This window comes from Komagataella phaffii, chromosome 3 (genome assembly GCF_000027005.1).
Source record: "Komagataella phaffii GS115 chromosome 3, complete sequence".
Lineage (NCBI taxonomy): Eukaryota > Fungi > Ascomycota > Pichiomycetes > Pichiales > Pichiaceae > Komagataella > Komagataella phaffii.
In genome coordinates this window covers 352,892-373,159 of record NC_012965.1, presented here as the reverse complement: position 1 = coordinate 373,159, position 20,268 = coordinate 352,892, and the positions used below count along the sequence as shown (strand labels likewise).

The window sequence follows — 20,268 nt, the reverse complement described above, 5'->3', positions numbered from 1 at the left end:
GTTCAAATATTTGAGAAATAATATTAGAGATGATATTAGTCTATGACTGATGCGTATGGATTTCGGGAACTCGTTCCACCTTCACCATGGGTCTATATTCTGGTCGCCACATTTGGGATTTGACCCATGCAACACAACCCTCAAAGTCTCTAGGGACAGAAACTTTATCTCCATTTGGAGACAGCTCTTCTTCCACTCTGGCAGTGCCTTCCTTGATACTTTGAAGGATTAAGGCGGCTGCCACTTTAGCAGATGTCTCATTTATCACTTCGACTGGGGCAAGCAAACCTGCTTTAGGGTCCTTGAATGCAGGGGAACCACTGGCAAGTTCATCAACTGCAGCGGAAATCATAGTGTCGGAGATGGTTGTAGCTCTAGAAAGAACGGCTCCCAATCCGATACCTGGGAATGAGAAGCAGTTATTGTTTTCACTGATGACATGACCACGAACAGGCTTAAAGGGAGAACCAGTAGCAATTAGGGCATTATCATCCGTCCATCGCATAACATCAACAGGAACAGCTTCATGAAGTCTAGTAGGGTTGGAAAGAGGGAACACTATTGGCCTGGGGTTGTATTTGTACATTGTCTTAATGACTTCCTCTGTGAAGGCTCCGGCTTGGGTGGAGCAACCAATTAATGTGGTGGGTTTGAGTTTCTCGATGACATCAACTAGGGATTTGGTATTAATACCATCCCAGCTGCTAGGATCATCCGCAAAGAGCATTTGATCTTTGTTGGATACATCGCTCATGTTTGTGAGAATCAAGCCATGACGATCTAGCAAATGAATCCTTGAGTAAGCTTCTTCTTTAGTGGCACCATGGTTAACCATGTGATTGACGATCTGGAAAGCAATTCCAAGACCAGCAGAACCAGCGCCATAAATAACGATGGTGGAATCTAACAAATCTCGATTCGTAAGTTTCAATGCGGCTGCCATAGATGCCATTACAACGGCCCCAGTACCTTGAATGTCGTCATTGAAGCAAGGAAGAACGGAACGATACTTGTCCAATAGGGGCTTGGCATTAGTTACACCGAAATCTTCAAAATGCAACACTGCAGATGGGAATCTACGCTTGACAACTTCAATAAACTTGTCAAAAAAAGAATAGTACTCTTCACCACGAACTCGAGGGAAGCGGCTACCCATGTATAGTTCGTCATCCAGAAGAGCCTTATTGTTTGTACCGGCATCAACAACGACAGGGATAACTCTTCCAGGATGAATACCACCGCAAAGAGTCATTAAAGCTAACTTGGAAATGGCAATACGAACACCACCTATACCCTGATCACCAATTCCCAAAATTCCTTCTCCGTCAGAAACTACAATATAATCCACATCTTTACTCTCACCGAAACGAGATAAACGATCCTCTATGGATTCAGGGTCCGTGACATCAAGGAAACAACCCTCAGGTTTACGGAATCTATGTGAATATGCGGCAATGGCATCCCCCTCCGTAGGAGTATAGATGATGGGCAGTAGCTCTCTAATGTGTCGCCTCACCAACTCGTAGAAAAGAACCTTATTTTGCTGTCTCATGGAGGTACAAAAATCATTCTTTGCTAGTGGGGTTTTCAAGAAAGACAGCTGCTTGTAAGCTCTCTCTGCTTGTTCGTTTAAGTCATTGGCTACTGGAGGAAGTAACCCTTCTAACCCAAAGGCTGCTCTTTCCTCTGGAGTGAACGCAGAACCCTTGTTAAACAATGGAGAGTTTAATAGCTCAAATCCTTGCAAGTGGCATTCGATAGGGCCTTCCACAGAAAGACGGGTCGTCTTGGGAACATCTACTTTGGCTGCCGCTTCTGTCCCAACTGGTGTGAGTATTTTGTGTGTAACAATTTTTGGTTGAGCCGAAGATATAAAACGACGACAGCTCACAGTAAGCCGTTTCATTGATTTTGAGGGCATGTAAAGAGAGCTCATTATGTCCGAATATATATCATTCAACTAACCACGAGGACGATCGAAGATGTTGAATTGCGGAAGGTTGCCTTTATTTATAAATTTTTCTGTAGAAGATGGAGGAGGGGAGGCCGATATGAGAGGGGCACTGGAAGTCTAGACGGAACGCCAGAAGGACAGCGCAATAAAGATTGCAACGCACGCTTTTAGGTGCGGGCATCGCGCATTTCTATGCACTCTACGGGTGGATGCGGGTAGATTAGGGGTGTAGGCCTATCAGGCGCGTATGTCCGCCGGAAGATTTAGGAAACAAGTCTATTGTTAAGTGAGAAATTTATCCATTTGACAGGGGTGAAATGTTGATGAAAAATTCTTATGCATCTGACATCTATAAAACTAGGAGCCAACAAAAGTGATCGAGCTAGAACGGAGAAAAGAGACCAAAGGAGAACGCCTTAAACGTTACGAAATACACGTAAAGAGAGAAAAGCACTTGGTGACGCTTCAAAGGTTCTTAAATACAGAGAAGATGTGAATAATCTTCCATTCTTCTTCCTCAATAGACAAGATTCTCTTCCATCCAGGTTGAAATCCACGTAAAAGGGCGCATCTCCTAAACTGGGAGACCGTTGATATGTATATCCGCTGGTAAAGGACCCGCGTGATCTTCTATCAGAAGCCGGTAGCGCTCTCGCAAAAGAGGCGCATTCTTGTTGGCGGTGGTGAATGGCACTGAAACTTGGCCACGCGCAGCACAGATAAACTGACGTTGGGAAACGAGCTGCGCCATCTCCAGATCAGGTAAAGATTGGATATGATCGTCCTGAATTGGTGGGAGGGCACCACCCAAGACGTTGTGTCGAGGAGCTATTCGAAAAATTCGGCCATGGCCAATATCGTATCGCCGAACCCATCCGTTGAAGAAAGGCCCGCACAGGTTACCAAAAACGTTTAGCCGCACTACGGATAACAATAATGCTGCACTAAGTATTGAGAACCTGGAATTCGATACATTTGCCGTCAACTCATCCAGTCCTATTTGGTGTGACACGCTTAAAGTGATTTCTTCTAAGCGAAGATGCTGGATCGCAGCAAAAAATCCGACGATATCTGGTAGATACGATGGATATAACTTGGTGGTAACTAGTTGAATCGAATCCTGATCTTCAATGGATCTGGGAGTTTCTCCAAGAAAAAATATTCCCAATGATTGAAGATTTGGACCCAACAATACCGCTATCTTTCTAAGGAACTCTGATATACCATCTGTTTCTTGAAAAGTCCAAAATCGTAAACGAAGCTCATTTACTTCTTGAATACTGTTTTTCATAATTTCTAAAAGTCTTGTGTAGTCGTAATCTGGAGGAATATCACTAGAGGATCCAAAATCCAGGGTCAAAGACTTTAAGCGGAACTGTTCAGAGGTGCCCAAGGAACTGCAAACCTCGCAAAAGACCAAAGGATCGCCCACTTCAAGACTCTCCAATTGAAATGGATGCATAGCACTGAAAAGATCAGTCACCAATGGTAAAGTTTTAGACCAGTGAGTTGCTTTGACGGAGAGCTTCTTCAAGGAAGGCAAATGAAGCGCTCTACCACGTTGCAGCCCATAAAAGGGAATACTATCATCAACTGCGAGCTCTTCCAGCCTCAACTGCGCTATATTATTGGTAATTGCATTTCCTATGATCCAAAAAGAACTTCCCCAACTGTGATGGGGAAGGATCACGTAAGCCATGTCCATGCAAACCAGAGCCGCATGCGGTAGATGACTTGCGAGTTCGAAAAGAATGACAGAATTAAGTTTGCACCCGACATAAACGGTCTCCACTGCTAACTTACTACCATGGCTTGTTCGAAGCATCTTGAGGAACCTGGTTGCAGTGGTAACAGTGTAGTTCCACTCATCGTACGAAGTTGATGGCATCTGCGAATTCTCAGCAGTGATATACACTCTTCGATAGAGCCGCGTGGCAGATAAGCTGCACGTGATGCGGTTGGTAAGCATCAACGCTATCACGTCTTTTTGGTTCAGCTGATTGAGAATTTGAGTCCAAATTTCAGGAGGGTAGTTGACAGCAGCATAAGCTGAATAGTGCGAGTCGTCAAACCACTGACTTATCACTGCAAAAAGAATAAAGGGGATCAGTTGTTCCATTCAAAACAGAGCCACAAACGGGCTGATGATGGTGATGAGGGGACGTTTAGTTCTCGAAATATCGGTTCTTAACCTTTAGGTGTAGGCAAACTGTCCTTGCAATTTAGAGTTCATCTTTGAAAGGTATCACCTTGAAAGGGGCATGTGACTCTCCTTCAGCAATCTCCTTTACCAGATAAACATTGTCTTCACTGAAACATCCAACTGGGCTCCGCACCACGAGATGGTATTCACACTTCTCTGGTTCCGACACAGAAACCAATTGTTCAACATCACCACATTGCACAACGGCTATTGCCTTTCTAACAGGGCCGTTCCAACATTTAGCTCCCTTTTCATAGTAAACTCTATAGGAATAACCACCAACACTTTGTTCGTCTTCCAACACCTCTATCTTATCTCTAGTCCCAATCGAAACCCTTTGGCCATTAGAAGAAATTTGGGTCAAGGAACCCGTAAAGCAGTATTCATAATCATAATCTCCAATTTTTTCAACGAAACATCTCCCGTCATATGCTCTGAAAATGTCTTCAAGTCCGTATCGGCTTTCTGAATTCTCTAAATCAGAATCAATTTTCACTATTTCCTTATTATGCGAATCAATGCTTTTCTGTATCTCTTGAGCTGTTCCAGATATGGGTTTCAAAGGCTTTGAAGCTGTTTTCAGCGGCACCGCGGTAAACTCTTGATAAATCTTAACGATTTTGTCTGCTAATACCTCTTTCCAGAAGCTCCAAATCGATTCGTATTTAGAATCGTTTGAAGTGTCGAAAGCAAATGTGTTAATGGTCTTTTGGATATCTTTGACGATATTTTCCGGTTCAACAGAATCCAAGTCAGAATAAGAGTCATCGTTAGAATTACTTGAATAATCTCTGAACCCTTGAACTGCTGCCTTCACAGCGGCGTCATTAAAGTTTGGGTTGTAGTTTTTCTCTAGCTCCTTGAGTAATCTCTCTAACGAATCTGCTTTGGTTTTGAGAAGTAAAATTTCATCTTTTTGAACTTTCAGAATCTGTACGACTTTTTCTAATTGGGGATCCACTTCCTTTCGCAAGGCAGAATCATTTGGATCTTGCTCATTAAGATAGTTTAGTTGCTGTTGTTCCAATTGGATTGTTTTCTCCAGCTCGGCGCGTCTTTGGGAGATTTCTCTTAATTTATTCTGGGATTGGACAATTAAATCTCTCTTTGCTTTCAATCCGTTTTCCAATCGTGCCTTTCTTTCCAACCGCAGCAATTCCGCCTTCTCAGCTAGTTCAAGGCACCTGTTAGGGCATTTACCAGATTTTTCATCTGAACCATCACAGCACACCTTGTAATCGCACACTCCATCATCCACCAAGAAGGTAGGTATGAAATTCGGTTCAAAGCCTTCATTTGCACAGTAAAACTTTCCATTTTCACACGCTGCAGTTCCTGGCTCATCTGATCCATCTGGACAATCACAGTAGTCGTCATTTACTTGATCGAAATGCAGAACGATCTCAGGATGACCGAGACACTTCCAATTTCCATCCTTATCAGGAACGTACTTCTCCAAAAGGTCAGGAGCTACCCCTCTTAAAGGTGGAATCTCAGCAGAAGCAGGGAAAAGGGACACTGCTATACTTCCAATGGTCAGAAGTCTCAACATTGCACACACTGAAGCTGGCTTTTTTTCCTTCTACAGAATTTAACAGCACTCAATATCAAATCTGCTCCCCCCGCGAACTGATCCTAGGGTAAATCTCTGTCAACTACACCTCCACTGAATTATCTGTTCACCATTTTCCTCTCGTAGCCACCATGGATTACGAGCTGGCAACCTCTTTGATTAGGTTCGTTGTAAGAGGCTTTTATACCAAACATTATGTTTTGGTTGTAGAGGCCCTACTGATGCACTGGGTTCTTTCCGAGGATGATCTGATTTACCTTTTAGGAATGCAAAGGAAGGGTTTGAGGGCGCTTTGCAACAGACTTGTTGAGGACAGGCTGATCTCTGCCCAGCATCAGAAAGAGGAGAATCTACATCAGAGGATGACGACTAGAACTTATTACTATATTCGTTTTGTTGATGCAATCGATGCTATCAAGTGGAAAATGCACAGCGTTGTTAAAAGCTTAAAGGATCAAATGGCACACGATAGTGATCCTCAAGGTTATGTGTGTCCCCGTTGTCGAAAGCGTTATTCTCAGCTGGATGCACTTTCCATGGTCAGTGACAACAAACTAAATTTTGTCTGCGATATTTGTAATGGGGTCTTGATAGAAGATGATTCTGGAATTCAAGCCAAACGTCGCCAAGAGAAATTGACGCAATTAATGGGTGAGCTTGACCCTATCATTGGCTACCTCAAAAGGATCGATGAAGGCCATGTGGTGGATAATACTTTTGAAACATCGCTGACCAGGGCAGTTCCTGCTCAATCTTCAACTGTTTCTGCGGCTGAATCTGGCAGTTATGCTTTACGTGCTGGTCAGGAATCAAAGAGAGAATTGTCACAGTCATTGAAGAATGCAACTGCTCGTTCACAGGCTGTGTTGCATGTTGACATCACTACAAGTGATGAGAATCAGACCAGAGAAGAGAAGGTTAAAGCTGAGAAACAAGAGAAACTCAAACAAAACGCACTTCCTTCTTGGCACTCAGAAAGTACTGTTGGGAAAGGTACATTAGGAAAGTTAGGAACTCAAGATATTGCTTCAGAGATTCTTGAGAAGGAGGTTTCTGCTGACGATCATGTAGTGGAAGGAAAGGATCAAGTACAGGAAATACCTAAGGTGGAAACAACGGGCACAAATCTCGAAGATATAGAAGCACAAGATGCTCTGGCTGCATATTATGCTCAGCTTGCTGAAAAGCAGGCTAAAGAAGATGCCGATGACGATGCTGAAGATGGTGATGAAGACGAAGATTTTGATATTGATGATGACGAATTCGAAGATATCTTAGAGACGGGTAACAACGACGAACAAGATCAATAACTGCGGTACTTTATTTGGAAAAACCCAATGTCGAAGATAAAAAAGTACCGTTCCTACAGCATTCATAAATAGACAGAAACTTAAACATTAATGGCTTAAATATATAATAACAAAAAATTATCGGGCTGACACCTAACATCCAACATACTTGCCATCTGACATCGTTGTCAACACTGACTAACTTCCTCGAAACTTTCATCTATCTTGAATCGTTCGTTAATTTTACCAGTGTGACATGCCAGAGAAAAGGAAGGTTGATCCTTTCCATTCATTCATCGCCGGAGGTACAGCAGGTGCTGTCGAAGGTGTGGTTACGTATCCTTTTGAGTTTGCCAAAACACGTCTACAACTAGTAGACAAATCGGCAAATATGTCACGCAACCCCTTGAAGTTGATTGCAACAATTGCAAGAACTCAAGGTGTAGGTGCACTGTATACAGGATGTCCAGCATTTGTGGTGGGAAACACTGCCAAAGCAAGTGTTCGTTTCCTGGGATTTGATGCAATCAAGAAAATGTTGGCCGATAAAGATGGAAAACTGAGTGGACCCAGAGGAGTGCTGGCAGGATTAGGAGCGGGGCTGTTGGAATCCGTGGTCGCAGTCACACCCGCCGAAGCTATTAAGACTGCTATGATTGATGACAAACAAAGTGCTAAACCCAAGTACCAAGGTGGTATCATCTCAGGAACTGTCAAGCTCGTTAAAGACTTGGGTTTCAAAGGGATTTATGCAGGTGTCCTTCCAGTATCTTTGAGACAAGCCGCAAACTCTGCCGTTAGATTGGGTTCATACAATGCCATCAAGACATTTCTCCAACAAGCTAGTAGCACAGATCCGGGCGCTCCACTGAGTTCGTCATTAACTTTCGCTGTCGGATCTTTTGCGGGGGTAGTCACGGTGTATGCTACAATGCCAATAGATACTGTTAAAACCAGAATGCAAGCTTTGGGAGCAGACAAGATGTACTCTTCCACATTAAATTGCTTTGTAAAAATTTTTAAGGAAGAAGGCCTTCTTACCTTCTGGAAAGGAGCAACCCCCCGACTAGGTCGTTTGGTGCTTAGTGGAGGTATTGTGTTCACCATTTATGAAAAAGTCCTGCTTCTGCTTAATTAGAAAATTCACTATAATCACACGGGACTTGGGTTTGTAACTGGGTTCAAAATCAATCTTTCCATGCGTTTGGCCCTAAAGTAGCCAGCTATTGCCCGTAGAAATAAAAACATTCCCAACGCTATCAAAGCGTATGCGGCAATTGGCGATCTAGTAGGTTCTTGCTCAACCTTGGCTCCAGAGTCCAAAGCACTGGTGAATCCATCAGTGTACCCGTCTAGAGTTTCTGAAGTATCGACGTCGTAATCATTGGGAGCAGCAGGTTCAAAACGGCTCGCTTGTCCATTATTCCGATGAAAAATTGAAAAAGGCAGTAAATCAAATCCCAAAGTGATGATAGTAATACCTAGACCGGCACAGGATCCTTCTTTGGCAGCATGGGACGTGTGTAATAAATATGTAAGTACGAACCCGAGGTACTGGAATATCACAGATACCATCAAGTTCCAGAAAAAGTTGAGTAGATTACCGACTGGCAAACCTTCCACAAAAACTTCATCCTCGTAGCCAGGAGTAACAACAGTAGACTCCCAATATGTTGGTGCCGAATCAGCAGCTGCTTCATCGTAAGAAGGTAGTTCCTCTTCTCCACGACCTAAAGGATCACCTGATTCAGAGGTGGCTGTTATATTGGCAAATACTCCATCATTTTCGGCTCCACGAACGTTAGGATGTTCACCCTCAACCCTCGTATACCGAAAGTGACGCCCTTGATTAAAAATTGGTAACGACTTTAATTTATCCCGAAACTGTTTAAATATGGTTTTACCTTTGCTACCTTGTGCTTCGTTTGCGATGTCACCATTATCTACTGCATCGGATGACGTTCCTTGTTGTACGCCATTGTCCATATTCATAAAAAAAGAGGCGTTGGTGAGGGCATCCCCGGAATCTTGAGCTGTTTCAATCTCTCTAGAGTCTCCTTCGGGTTCCATCTGGTCAAGTTCGTGTTCATGCACGGAATCCTTTATTGAGTTATCGCCTTCGAATGAAGACAACAAATGCACACTTTGGGAAACCAAAGGATCCTTTGCCACTGAGTTAGAATTTATACTTGAAGGAAACGTCTCAAAAGAGGGATCTAACCTGTCATGGATGCTCTCAGAAGAGTAGATGTGACATGCAGAAACACTCCAGTGACTCGTTGGTTGATTTTTACTTACTTTTTGCGGTTCGTTACTCATGTTAGTAAAGGAGGCTGTTCCTGTCTGCATATACGAATCCCTCTTTACCGCGATATCAGATGTCAGATGTCAATCCGGCTTTAGTAACCTATTTAAATACTATTTTGGGACAGTTGCACTAAAAACCCATTCATTTCATTGCCCATTTGATGGCAGTTGGAAGGTGGTTGGGTACATGGCCTTTTGACCGTTTGATTGCAGTTTTGGGGTGTTATTAATTCAGTTTCTCACTTCGCAAATATACTCTCTAATGTATTCTTCGGCTTATTAAACTACGTTATACTATACAAAAACAACGGTTTGTTTTGACAACCAAAGTTCACCTTCGTAGCTTGATGGTGACATAGAGCGAGTTACCATAGTCGTGTTGAACCGAAACAACACCATTATTTCCACCTATATTCGGTGTTCCTGTGCTGGAATTTATGGCACTAGGTTCTCGGACTCTTTCCACAACTTTGGGATCTTTGGGATCCTCAATAGACTCCACGATATCAACAAAAGAATCTACAGAGGGTCCAACCTCTATACCATATGGTAAAACAGTAGAAGCTATGGGCGTACGAATTGTTTTCGGTGCATCTGATAATTCAGGAAGAACTAGTCCGTTCCTGCGTCCAACTCTTCCCATTCCCCTTCGTTTCCTACGACTCTCCCTTTCTTTATCTTTGTCTAAACGTTGCAATTCTTCAATGCTGATTTCTAAGAGATTAGGAGAATAATCCTGGAATTGAGTTCTTGATCGCAAAATGCTTTCATTGGGCAATATATGTGGTTTAACCAATCTTCTCACCTGTTCCTGCTCAATTACAGATCCATCAAAAGGGTAATTTATGAGGTGCAAAGCTTTGATGAATATTTGTACTTGTTCTCTGATAGAATGTGCTACTGCAGTAACAAATTCCCCTGGGACTGCTAATTCAGCACACAATACTGTTGCAAACTCTTCTGGATCATTATTTGGATCCGAGATATCCCATTCAAATTGGTCAATCAACTGATTATTACCCATAGCAATATCAAGCTTGATATCAACCCTTAAGTCTTGCGGTCTTGTGTTCGTTGCTGTTCGATATTCGTTAATCTGTTCTTTCATATTAGCTAAGATGGTGTCCAAAAACAATGGATTTTTAAACTTGTAGTCTTCCATCAAAACGGCAACAAATCGTTCTAAAGTTACAACCTTTTCATTCAAGTTCCAAAGGAAAGTGTCATTAAGTTTGAAATTGTCCCTTTCGATATCAAAATCCATTCTAATCGGCACCCATTCGTCTATACTCTCCGCCTGCTGTTCCATCAATTCGTCTGGAATATAGCTTTCCGGAATTCTGGAATACTTCTTTCTTTTTTGAGGATAAACAAATTGTGTGGTAGTTTTGCCTGTAAATCCATGGCCATATCCTTGATATCCTTCTCCCCAGATGCTCGGTGGTCCTTCCACCATGCCATTATTTACTGCCTGAATGGATTTCATTCGGTAGCTCTTGAGTTCATTGTAAAATTTGAGATCCTTTATCAAGGACTCTAAAACCTTTTTTTCCTGTTCATTTTGTGCTCTGGCTTCTATATTAGCTTTATCCCGAGTAATAATTTGTTCATAGAGAAGTGTATTTGTGTCCACCGGTTTACCTTCTTTTTCCAGCTTCTCTGACCAGTAACGCAAGCTACTCAGCCTGGGAAGTTCGGGTTGTAAAGGAGCAGAGCCACCTGGTAGTTTTGGACGAAAAGAAGAACCTACTGGTGGTGTTGATATTGCAGGAGAAACACCAGGTACTCCATGAGCCAAACTTCCAGGATGACCAGCAGCACCAACGGGTATTTGCTCTGGCATCATAGGTCCGCCTTGCCCTTGCATACCTTGAGCCGCTTGAATACCAGCTCCAACGCCCATACCAGGCGGTGCCTGTCCTTGTTTGTTTATAAACTGTTGTTGTCGCTGTTGGACCTGTCGAAGGAACATGGCTAGCTGGGGGTTTTGTCGAAGAATTTGTTGCTGCTGTTGTGGTGGCAGGGTCGCCAGTTGTTGCAGAATCTGCATATTCGGGGCTGCATTGGACATGGCGACTAAATTTCCTGTCTTATGTCCAATGTACCTTACGAGATAATGTGGATTGGAGGAGTATCTCTTCAGTTCCCATCTGCGCGCATGGGACAAGACGAAAACTTAAAAGATGATGCTGACATAATCTATAACTTTATAACCTACCTACTAGGATCTGTAGTCACCATTGATGGTAACGTATTCATGAGAAAGATCACAAGTCCAGAAATTAGCTTCTTGACCACCTCCAGTTCCTAGACTAATACGGATTTCCAAATCTTCAAGTTCCAGTATTTCGCTGGCTCTTTCCTCGTCGACTTTTTCTGGTTCACCATTCACCAAGAGTTTAAGCTCAGCAGAGCCATCAGCAGGAATAAAACTGACATTGGTTTTGAGAACGTTAACATCTGCATCGGCATAACCAACTGCACAAAGAATACGACCCCAGTTGGCATCCTTTCCGTACATAGCAGTTTTGAATAAGGCAGAATTAGCGATGGAAGATGCAACTTTTTTAGCATCAGCATAGCTTTGAGCATCCTGAACGTTGATAGTAATGAATTTTGTGGCACCTTCACCGTCTCTGACCACCAGCTGGGCTAATTGCTGGGCAAAAAGTGTAATTTCATCTTGGATCTTGGAGAATTGGGATGATGTCTCAGATATCTCTTCTCCTCCAGCAGCCCCATTCGCCATTGCACAAATGGTATCGTTAGTGGACATATCACCATCAACAGAGATACAGTTGAACGACCGATCCGTGGCGTATGTTAAGATCTTCGACAGCGCACCGGGCGTCACTGGTGCATCAGTGACAAAAAATCCTAGCAAGGTAGCCATATTGGGACAAATCATACCAGCACCTTTAGCCAACCCTGCCAATGAGTATTTGCGGCCATCTATTTCAAAAGATTTGGAAACTAATTTAGGGAAAGTGTCCGTAGTCATGATTCCTTGGGCACATCTGAGCCAGTCTTCATGGGAGGAACCAACATCCTTCAATGCTACCGGAATTCCTTTTAAAATATTATCAATTGGGAGACGCTGACCAATTACACCAGTAGACATCACCAGTGTGGAAGATGGTGCATTTTTCAGGGTTGAGTCAACAGTGTCAACCATCTTCAAGGCATCTTCAATTCCTCCTTTACCAGTGACAGCATTGGCATTTCCACTGTTTACCACAATTGATGATATGCCTTTTCCATTCTTGTCATTGAGGATTTGTCTGGAGACTTGGACTGGGGCAGCTTTGAACTTATTGGTTGTGAATACAGCTGCTGCACTTGCTGGTGTCTCTGAAACAAGAACAGCTAGATCTAGAGTAGAATTCTTTTTCACTCCACAATGAATAGCCCCTACCTTGTAACCTAGGGGATAGCTACCTGAGTTTGGGACATACTTGGACTCTTTGGAGATTGTAGCAAAGAAGCGGGCTAATTTCAAATTATTCATGGGAGGTTGGTGGAGGAGAAGATAACAGTCGCGAGATATAATCTGGCATATAGATTAGAAGTCACGTAGTGGCATTCTTTGAAGGTAGTCTCACATTAGCATTACACGACACGATGGCCAGGTCATTTTGTGCTAACATGCATTCCAAACTAGTTAGAAGATTTAACCTTCTAGTTCGTTTGTTCATCTGTAGTGACTCCTAACGTCGAAGTACTCAATAACTTTGAAAAATTGATTCTTGTAACATCCAACATCAAGAATTATCTCGATGTTTTCCACATTTCTTTCGAGTTTCTTCTATTAAGTAACTTACTTTCGAAATGTCCAAAACCAAAGTCGACTATTCTTTCAACAACCCCGATGTTGTTACCCAATACTCAACAGCAGGCTCAATTGCTGCTCAAGTTTTGAAAGAAGTCAAGGCAAAATGTGTGGAAGGTGCCAAAACTTTTGATATTTGCGTTTTTGGGGACAATCGATTGAAGGAGGAACTTGAAAAAGTCTATGAAGAGGAAAAGCAAGGGAAGAAGACAACGTCCAAGGGTATCGCATTTCCAACTTCCATTACGCCCAACAATTTGGTGGCCTACTTGTCTCCTACTGCCCCTGAAGATGAGGCTAATTTAGAACTCAAGAAAGGAGACTTGATCAAAGTTTCTTTGGGTGCTGAAATTGGAGGATTTCCTTCCATTATCTCCGAAACTCTAGTTATTGGGGAGGATGAAGTTACAGGAAGAAAAGCAGACGTTATTGCTGCCGCTTATTATGCACTCCAGTCTGCTATTAGAACAATTAGACCAGGAAAGAGAAACATGGAAGTCACCAAAGTGGTGGATGATGTTGCTAAGGCCTTTGATTGTGTTCCAGTTGAAAGCATGTTGTCCCACAATCAAGAAAGAAACATCTTAACCGGAGAAAAGGAGATCATAATCAATCCTACTCCAGAGCACCGTAAACAGATTGGAACTTTCGAATTCAATGAAGGTGAAGTGTATGGGTTGGATATTCTAATTTCCTCTTCTAAGACTGGTAAGGTCAAGAAATCTTCCTATTTGACTTCCATTTTCAAGTATACTGGAACCAGTTATAGATTGAAACTGAAAACTTCTCAGTCATCCCTGAACCAGGTCAAGAAGCTTTCTCCCTACTTCCCAGTTAGTCTGAGATCTTTTGCTGACTCAAAAAGAGGACGTATGGGATTGCATGAATGTGTCAGTCATCAAGTAGTGGTTCCTTACGATGTTGTTCAGGAAAAAGAAGATGAACTCGTCGCCCAATTCTACGCAACCATTGGAGTGGGCAAAGATGCTACCGTCCAGCTAACCCCCTTTTCCTTTGATATTTCAACCATCAAATCTGAGCATTCGGTCTCAGACGAGTCTTTGTTGAACCTTCTGGCACAACCATTGGTCGAGCAAGAATAAACGCTCTTTTAAAATCCCACCATCGGATATGTGACTCAGATATTATCTAGCAATCAATAACACGTACAGAAGTGATCACTAATCGCTCCCTCCTATTCATCAAGCACCTGAAATTTCGGGTTGTCCCTTTACTTTGATATACTCACCAACTTTTAAAGTTGGTTGGTTCATGTCGCGCGCACACCTTCTCTTCTCTTTCTCTTTCTATCAATGTCAGACACGATTCGTAGAAAACGTCTTCGAAATCAAAAGCCCGCCAACGGCTCTACTGCGGCGACGACAGAAATGTCACATGGTACTTCACAGCAATCCTCACAAGAAGGATCAAAAGGCCCATCAATAGGGTCTTCTCCTGATAATTTTACGCCCGATTTGCAATGGTTTCAACCCGATGACACAAGTTCTCCCATAATTACAGGATTACCATTAGAGGCTCCGCCTCCAGCCAAAGTTCGAAAAGAATCTTTATGGCCTAAAATTGCTGCTACGTCTAAAAAAAAAAAAAGGAAGACCTGCTGGCCCTGGATCGTTGAAGTTGTTTGCAACTACTCAGCAGGAGGAATCTCAACAACTGGCAACCGAAGCCGATTACAAACTAAAATTGGTGACAAATGAATCCGAGTCACTTACGAAGCCAAGTCTCGAAAGAACTCGTAATCTACGGCCTACACCAAAAAGCGGTGCTCCAAACTATCAAATAAAACTGAAATTAACTGGTCCAAGATCTCCCAAGTCGACCAATCGTACAATCCAACCTCCCCGAACTCCGAGCAAAAAATCCGCAGCGTCCCCTAGAGACGGCCGTCATGTTCAAAAAATAAAGAAATCTCCCAGAAAGCAAAGAGCAAAAGCGTTTCCTCCGGCTCAGTTTGGAGCTATTTTACCATCAGCATCAGCATCCCCGTCATCTTCGTCATCTTTATCAGCATTAAACTCCACAAATCCTTTATCAGGTAATACTGACTCGGAGCCAAACTTGAATTCAATATCTGTAGCAGCACCTAATGGCTCGTCCACCTCTCCGGAACCTGACAACGACGATTTTTGTTCTGGATGTGGTGGCCCAGGTACGTTTATTTGTTGTGAAGGATGTCCAAGGTCATTTCATTTTATTTGCTGCGACCCTCCTTTACATGAAGAAGATCTCTCAGATGACGCTTGGTTCTGCACCGAATGTAAGGCACAGAGACACCCTCCACCAAAGCATAGAGGTGGCTTTTTTGCCGCTTTACTTGACCAAGCGGTTGTTCGAAACCCAAGGTCCTTTTTATTGCCCAAAAAGATCCGTGAAACATTTGTCGACGTGGCTACTACCCGTCTAGGCTCCTATTCGGATGGTTCTTCAAAAGTTGATCAGTTTTCGAGAGCTAGTGATAAAGGTAACAATGCTTCATCACAGGCGAGCCAGGATGTCAAGTTCTGTTATCGTTGCAAGGAATCTGATTTGCGAAAGCCAATTATAGCTTGTGAATATTGCCCACTGGTATGGCATCTCGATTGTTTAGATCCTCCTCTAGCAGCTCCCAAACTACTTGGAGTTCGTTGGAAGTGTCCGAATCACACAGACGATCTATACAACCACCGTCGCAGGCTCAAGAATCAACCACAAATCGAAGTTGCCATGGTACGGGGGTTCAAGAATAATGGTGATGTCGAGATCATAAACGACCAAAATGAAAACGATCAAGATTTTGTTCAACTCCCCACTCCACCTTATTTCGACAACATCTCTACAACCGAAGGTATTGCGTCACTTCAGAAACCGGCATTCAAAATTGTTCAGATCGATAATATCACATACAGAATTCCAGAAAATGGAGTAATACTCGATTTTATTGAAACAGCTAAGATAAAAAAGCTGAACGAGATTGAGCAACTCAAGAAAGAGAATGAGTCGATACTGACACGTGTTGATAAGTCCAAACGGGAAGTGTTGGGTGGCTTGATTGCCCTGAAACAGTCGCCAATAGAGCAGAAACTCTCCAATTCGGCGAACCTTTCGAATGAAGTTGATTTTCGACAGCTAGTTGAAATTGCTGAAGCTCAGCTCGGTTGCGACCAACACATTACTGTTCCTCCTCTCGAAACAGAGACCCGTGATCTCGTCTACATTAAACAACTAATTCAGTTGAAAGGAAGAGATGCCATGATCAAGTTTCTAGAATCGTAGTTATCTATATATATTATCTTCAACTTCACCATCATGATTATTCCTGAGATTTAAGTGTAATACCTGCAAGGGTGGTTGGTGGTCAATTTAATTACAATAAACTCAGGCAGCCGTCTTTATCCTTTTGTTCCGACGTAAACCATCTTTTCTGGAATTCGTTCTGGCAATCCTTGCTCTTACCGCATTCTCTACTTCCACAACAACCTGATCGGGTAAAAAGGAAATCGAAACAATGTCCTGAGCTTCTTTGATGCTCTTCATGGAAGAAAATATGTCACCTGGGAGTTGGACCTTCCCTGGCCAAGTTTGAACATTCCAGCTTTTCGATAGTGATAATAGCTTTATGCAGACTTGCGCTAATTCAGATACTCGATACAGATTATAAATGACCGGATTTTCGTCCAGGTCATAATCTGCAGCACTAAAAAGCCCATCCTGATATTTCTTAACTTGTGTCGCAAGGTAATAGAGTAATGAGATATTCTTTTCTGTGGCCACAACCTCTAGGAATTCGATAATGTATTCCGAGGCTGATATTAAAGTCGGTACTAGACTTGCCTTCTCGGGTTCTTTAGGGAGTATCTTCAACGAATCGACAAATTCAGGAAAGTGTGCGATCATGTGAATTAGTCTCACCAGGGATTTTTCAAAAATTAAAGGCTTACTCTTGTCACTAGAAAAGCGCTTGTACGTAGAGCGCATCCAAGTTAAAGTTTTGGCCTTTAACCCATCGAGTGGCTCATACGCAGTAAAAAAGACCAAGGGAAGAAACTTGTCAGAAATATGGTTCTCTGCTAAATATTTCTGCAGTTCATTGAGAAAAGCTTCTCTGATTGTTTCATTTTCATCTTGAACCAAGAAGATTAATCTGTAAACCAATGAAGGTTTCATCATCTTGCTATATGTTGGATATTTGGCCAGTTTCAAAAAACTCAGGCCCGCCATAAGTCGCAGCCTGGTTTTGAAATGTTGGGGAGATGGATACGAGGAATCTTTTTCATTAACAATCTCCCCAGAATTTCCTATAATGAAGAAAAGTAATTTCAGCACAGGCTCTGCCAGTTCCTTGCTATTTTCAGCGTCATGACTAGCTCTCAGTCGGTTGACAATTACTTTCAGAGAATATATCTTGATGGCACAAGAAGTGAATTCTTTTGTCTCTAATTCATCGTCACTCACAAATTCAGAATGGTCTTCTTTCTGTTTAATTTTGTTTTTCAAAAGATAATCTTTTATCAAAGTCGACGTAAGATCACTTTCGACGCTTTCCAAAAGAGAATCATCCAAGAGGAACATTTCACTTATAACACAAAGATGTGAAGCAAGATGTTCACTGGTATCATCGAGTGGGTATATTGTTGCCAGAATTCTTTTCAAAATAGATTTTTCACCCTGCAATCCTAATATTTTGACTGCAAACCTTGATTCTGTCGGTGTTCCTTTCTCGCAGATAAACTGTAAAGCAATGGTTAGAGATTCATCCATGTTCATCTCTTGAGGATACTGCTTAGCATAATGATATATTGTTTTTAGAGTTTTTACTAGCGATCTTTCTTCGGTAGCTTTATGATAGCTTTTAGCTGAACAGATAGAACGAAGGATATTAGTGAACTGATGTATCTGACTTTTGAAAACAGCCGGTGAGGTTTCTGATATTGTTTCGATTAGTTCCTGTGCAGTGTTTGCAAGTTCACCATTCTGGTTGGCTATTTCAAATAAAGAATGCATGTTGCTTTGGTTAGAAATTATTACGGCTGTTCTATATAGCAACAGCTTAAATGTGCTAACCATTTGCTCAGGAGTGACCTGAGCAGAATCCATACTAGTTTTTTCCTTACTTGGTGACGAAAGGTGATTGAATAGTTCTTTCAAGGCATTTCTAACAGTATCATAGTTGCTTTCGGTGGATATGGCTATCTTGATCAGTTTGTAGTACCTCTTGCTGTTTTCTGCAACAAAGCGGTTTAGACAGGAGATAGGGCGTATGTCCGGAGGAATAGACAAACTGATCCAGTTGGACACCTTGTCAATCTTCTTGATAAGGGTCTCCTTGTTTTCTTTATCTGCAGGATTGCCTCCGTTGTAGGCCTCACAAAGGCCAACAAATTGGGTCAGTACATCGGATAATTGCCGTTGTCTTTTCAAAATAGCAACGAACGCAGATCTTGCCTTTGTATCTAAATGTTTTAAGACAGTCAGACATCTTCTGGCACGATTTTCATCTATGTTATCAAATGGAAGTATTTTTTCAAACAGTGCCAAATCCAAATGTTGATTTATTTCAGTCGAATTAATGTACACTAAATTAAGTATAGCACTCGGTATTGTTCCAATTGTATCGTCAAGTTTTTTGTCAGCCGCATAGAGGTCAATAAAAGTTCTATTGTACAAGTTGCTGACGAATGAAATGGACTCTTTGCGTATCTCATAGTTTTTCTCCCTCAATAAATGGATCAAGACATCCATAATTGAGCGACTCAAAAGCTTACTAACAAAAGTTTCCGGTTGTAGCTTGTTGAAAACCTTGACTGTGTTCAATCTAACGTGAAGGTCTGTGTCTAACAATGCTTTTGTAATTCCTGTGACGATATCATCGTTGATATCTGTTCTATTTTCTATGATATTAAACGTAGCTGATACCCAGGATGCCCGCACCCTAGAAGAAATATCCAGTATCTTTTTCCTCCAATTGTTCCATGAATCTTGGTGAACCTTGACAAAGTTAACATCCGAGGGTTGAACAGATGCAATTTTCCCGATAGTTAGGGTAGCCAATTCTCTGATTTGTTCACTATCAGCATCCAATTCGTTATCTAGTACCCCCATGACTGAAAGAAGCAAGTCTGGCACATATTTCCATATTTCGATACATAATCCGTGCAACTTGCGTAATTGATCAAGAGTATCCGGATCTAAAGATACTTGATTTGTTCCATTTTCATTAGCGGTGACCTCGTAAATTACTTCCGAAAAATATTGTGTAACTTGTCGTGATAAACGATCAGTATTGGTTTTGCAGATATTCAAAGTAATCGAAAAGCCTGGAACCCTGATGTTTTTATGTTGTGAATCTGAGACAGTTTTATTCGCCATAAATTTGTTAAGTATCAGTTTTAACACGGGTAGACTGATAGAATCAGATTCAGAAATAACTTCTGAGAGAAGGTCGCTGATTAGTGTGTCCACTTTTTCTGGGAACGCAGAATGTTTGCAAATATCGTATATTCCTTTGAACAATTCATCGGTCAACTTCTCAGCAGCAGGTAAATCTGTCATTAAAGCAATGCTCTTTACCTCCACAACCCTCTTGAGTAGGTTATATAAGTTCAAGTAGTATGGACTCTCTTCATCCAATAGTTTCTTGAATTGACTGATAAATAAACGGAATATGTTAGTCAATTGGGTAGCAGTATACGGAGCATCAGGAGCATAAAGTCTTAAGATTTCTGCCAAACAACAGCTCACGTAAGCTTGAACTCCTTGATTGTTATGTTTTATTAACTTTTGGTTTACAAGATCCTTTTTGATCTCCGCCAAAGAGTCAAGATCTACTAAATCTTGGTCTAAAGCTGATAATTGGTCGCAGACATTCCTCAACCTATCGACAAGCTCTTTCGTCGTTATTGGCTCACTTATAGAGGATATGATTGGACTTTCCAGTTCAAAGACTACTTTTTTAGCCATTTATATAGTCAGATATGGAAAGTGGACGGGCAAAGCTAAGTGATTGAGTTGTAGAACAAGTAAACTTATAGACGTTTTAAGACGCGTCTCGTATTTCATGCTGATGTAAGGATGTCCCTTAATAATTATCGGTTCTTATTTAAACCATCGGCAGAT

General features: G+C 41.9%; 11 protein-coding genes across 11 annotated transcripts; 4 read left to right on the top strand and 7 right to left on the bottom strand.

The window, feature by feature from the left end:
- Window positions 1–40: 40 nt before the first annotated feature.
- Window positions 41–1,936, bottom strand: PAS_chr3_0181 (Mitochondrial malic enzyme; the record flags this gene model as incomplete). The annotated part of the gene is made up of 1 exon (XM_002492345.1): window positions 41–1,936. One exon carries the CDS (start codon window positions 1,934–1,936, stop codon window positions 41–43), a length of 1,896 nt encoding a protein of 631 aa, XP_002492390.1.
- Window positions 1,937–2,528: 592 nt separating this feature from the next.
- On the bottom strand, window positions 2,529–4,073 carry PAS_chr3_0180 (Hypothetical protein; the record flags this gene model as incomplete). The annotated part of the gene is made up of 1 exon (XM_002492344.1): window positions 2,529–4,073. One exon carries the CDS (start codon window positions 4,071–4,073, stop codon window positions 2,529–2,531), a length of 1,545 nt encoding a protein of 514 aa, XP_002492389.1.
- A 103-nt stretch (window positions 4,074–4,176) lies between these two features.
- PAS_chr3_0179 (Glucosidase II beta subunit) lies at window positions 4,177–5,709 on the bottom strand (the record flags this gene model as incomplete). Its single annotated transcript, XM_002492343.1, has 1 exon — window positions 4,177–5,709. The coding sequence occupies one exon, from the start codon at window positions 5,707–5,709 to the stop codon at window positions 4,177–4,179; it is 1,533 nt and encodes a 510-aa protein (XP_002492388.1).
- A 152-nt stretch (window positions 5,710–5,861) lies between these two features.
- On the top strand, window positions 5,862–7,040 carry PAS_chr3_0178 (TFIIE large subunit; the record flags this gene model as incomplete). The annotated part of the gene is made up of 1 exon (XM_002492342.1): window positions 5,862–7,040. The coding sequence occupies one exon, from the start codon at window positions 5,862–5,864 to the stop codon at window positions 7,038–7,040; it is 1,179 nt and encodes a 392-aa protein (XP_002492387.1).
- Window positions 7,041–7,275: 235 nt separating this feature from the next.
- Window positions 7,276–8,157, top strand: PAS_chr3_0177 (Mitochondrial inner membrane citrate transporter; the record flags this gene model as incomplete). Its single annotated transcript, XM_002492341.1, has 1 exon — window positions 7,276–8,157. One exon carries the CDS (start codon window positions 7,276–7,278, stop codon window positions 8,155–8,157), a length of 882 nt encoding a protein of 293 aa, XP_002492386.1.
- A 14-nt stretch (window positions 8,158–8,171) lies between these two features.
- Window positions 8,172–9,368, bottom strand: PAS_chr3_1160 (uncharacterized protein; the record flags this gene model as incomplete). Its single annotated transcript, XM_002492340.1, has 1 exon — window positions 8,172–9,368. The coding sequence occupies one exon, from the start codon at window positions 9,366–9,368 to the stop codon at window positions 8,172–8,174; it is 1,197 nt and encodes a 398-aa protein (XP_002492385.1).
- Window positions 9,369–9,657: 289 nt separating this feature from the next.
- On the bottom strand, window positions 9,658–11,397 carry PAS_chr3_1159 (uncharacterized protein; the record flags this gene model as incomplete). The annotated part of the gene is made up of 1 exon (XM_002492339.1): window positions 9,658–11,397. One exon carries the CDS (start codon window positions 11,395–11,397, stop codon window positions 9,658–9,660), a length of 1,740 nt encoding a protein of 579 aa, XP_002492384.1.
- Window positions 11,398–11,547: 150 nt separating this feature from the next.
- PAS_chr3_0176 (Mitochondrial ornithine acetyltransferase) lies at window positions 11,548–12,834 on the bottom strand (the record flags this gene model as incomplete). Its single annotated transcript, XM_002492338.1, has 1 exon — window positions 11,548–12,834. The coding sequence occupies one exon, from the start codon at window positions 12,832–12,834 to the stop codon at window positions 11,548–11,550; it is 1,287 nt and encodes a 428-aa protein (XP_002492383.1).
- Window positions 12,835–13,154: 320 nt separating this feature from the next.
- Window positions 13,155–14,258, top strand: PAS_chr3_0175 (Hypothetical protein; the record flags this gene model as incomplete). Its single annotated transcript, XM_002492337.1, has 1 exon — window positions 13,155–14,258. The coding sequence occupies one exon, from the start codon at window positions 13,155–13,157 to the stop codon at window positions 14,256–14,258; it is 1,104 nt and encodes a 367-aa protein (XP_002492382.1).
- Window positions 14,259–14,468: 210 nt separating this feature from the next.
- On the top strand, window positions 14,469–16,428 carry PAS_chr3_0174 (Essential subunit of the histone deacetylase Rpd3S complex; the record flags this gene model as incomplete). Its single annotated transcript, XM_002492336.1, has 2 exons — window positions 14,469–14,553; window positions 14,765–16,428. 2 exons carry the CDS (start codon window positions 14,469–14,471, stop codon window positions 16,426–16,428), a joined length of 1,749 nt encoding a protein of 582 aa, XP_002492381.1.
- Window positions 16,429–16,530: 102 nt separating this feature from the next.
- Window positions 16,531–20,112, bottom strand: PAS_chr3_0173 (Protein required for establishment and maintenance of sister chromatid condensation and cohesion; the record flags this gene model as incomplete). Its single annotated transcript, XM_002492335.1, has 1 exon — window positions 16,531–20,112. One exon carries the CDS (start codon window positions 20,110–20,112, stop codon window positions 16,531–16,533), a length of 3,582 nt encoding a protein of 1,193 aa, XP_002492380.1.
- Window positions 20,113–20,268: the final 156 nt, after the last annotated feature.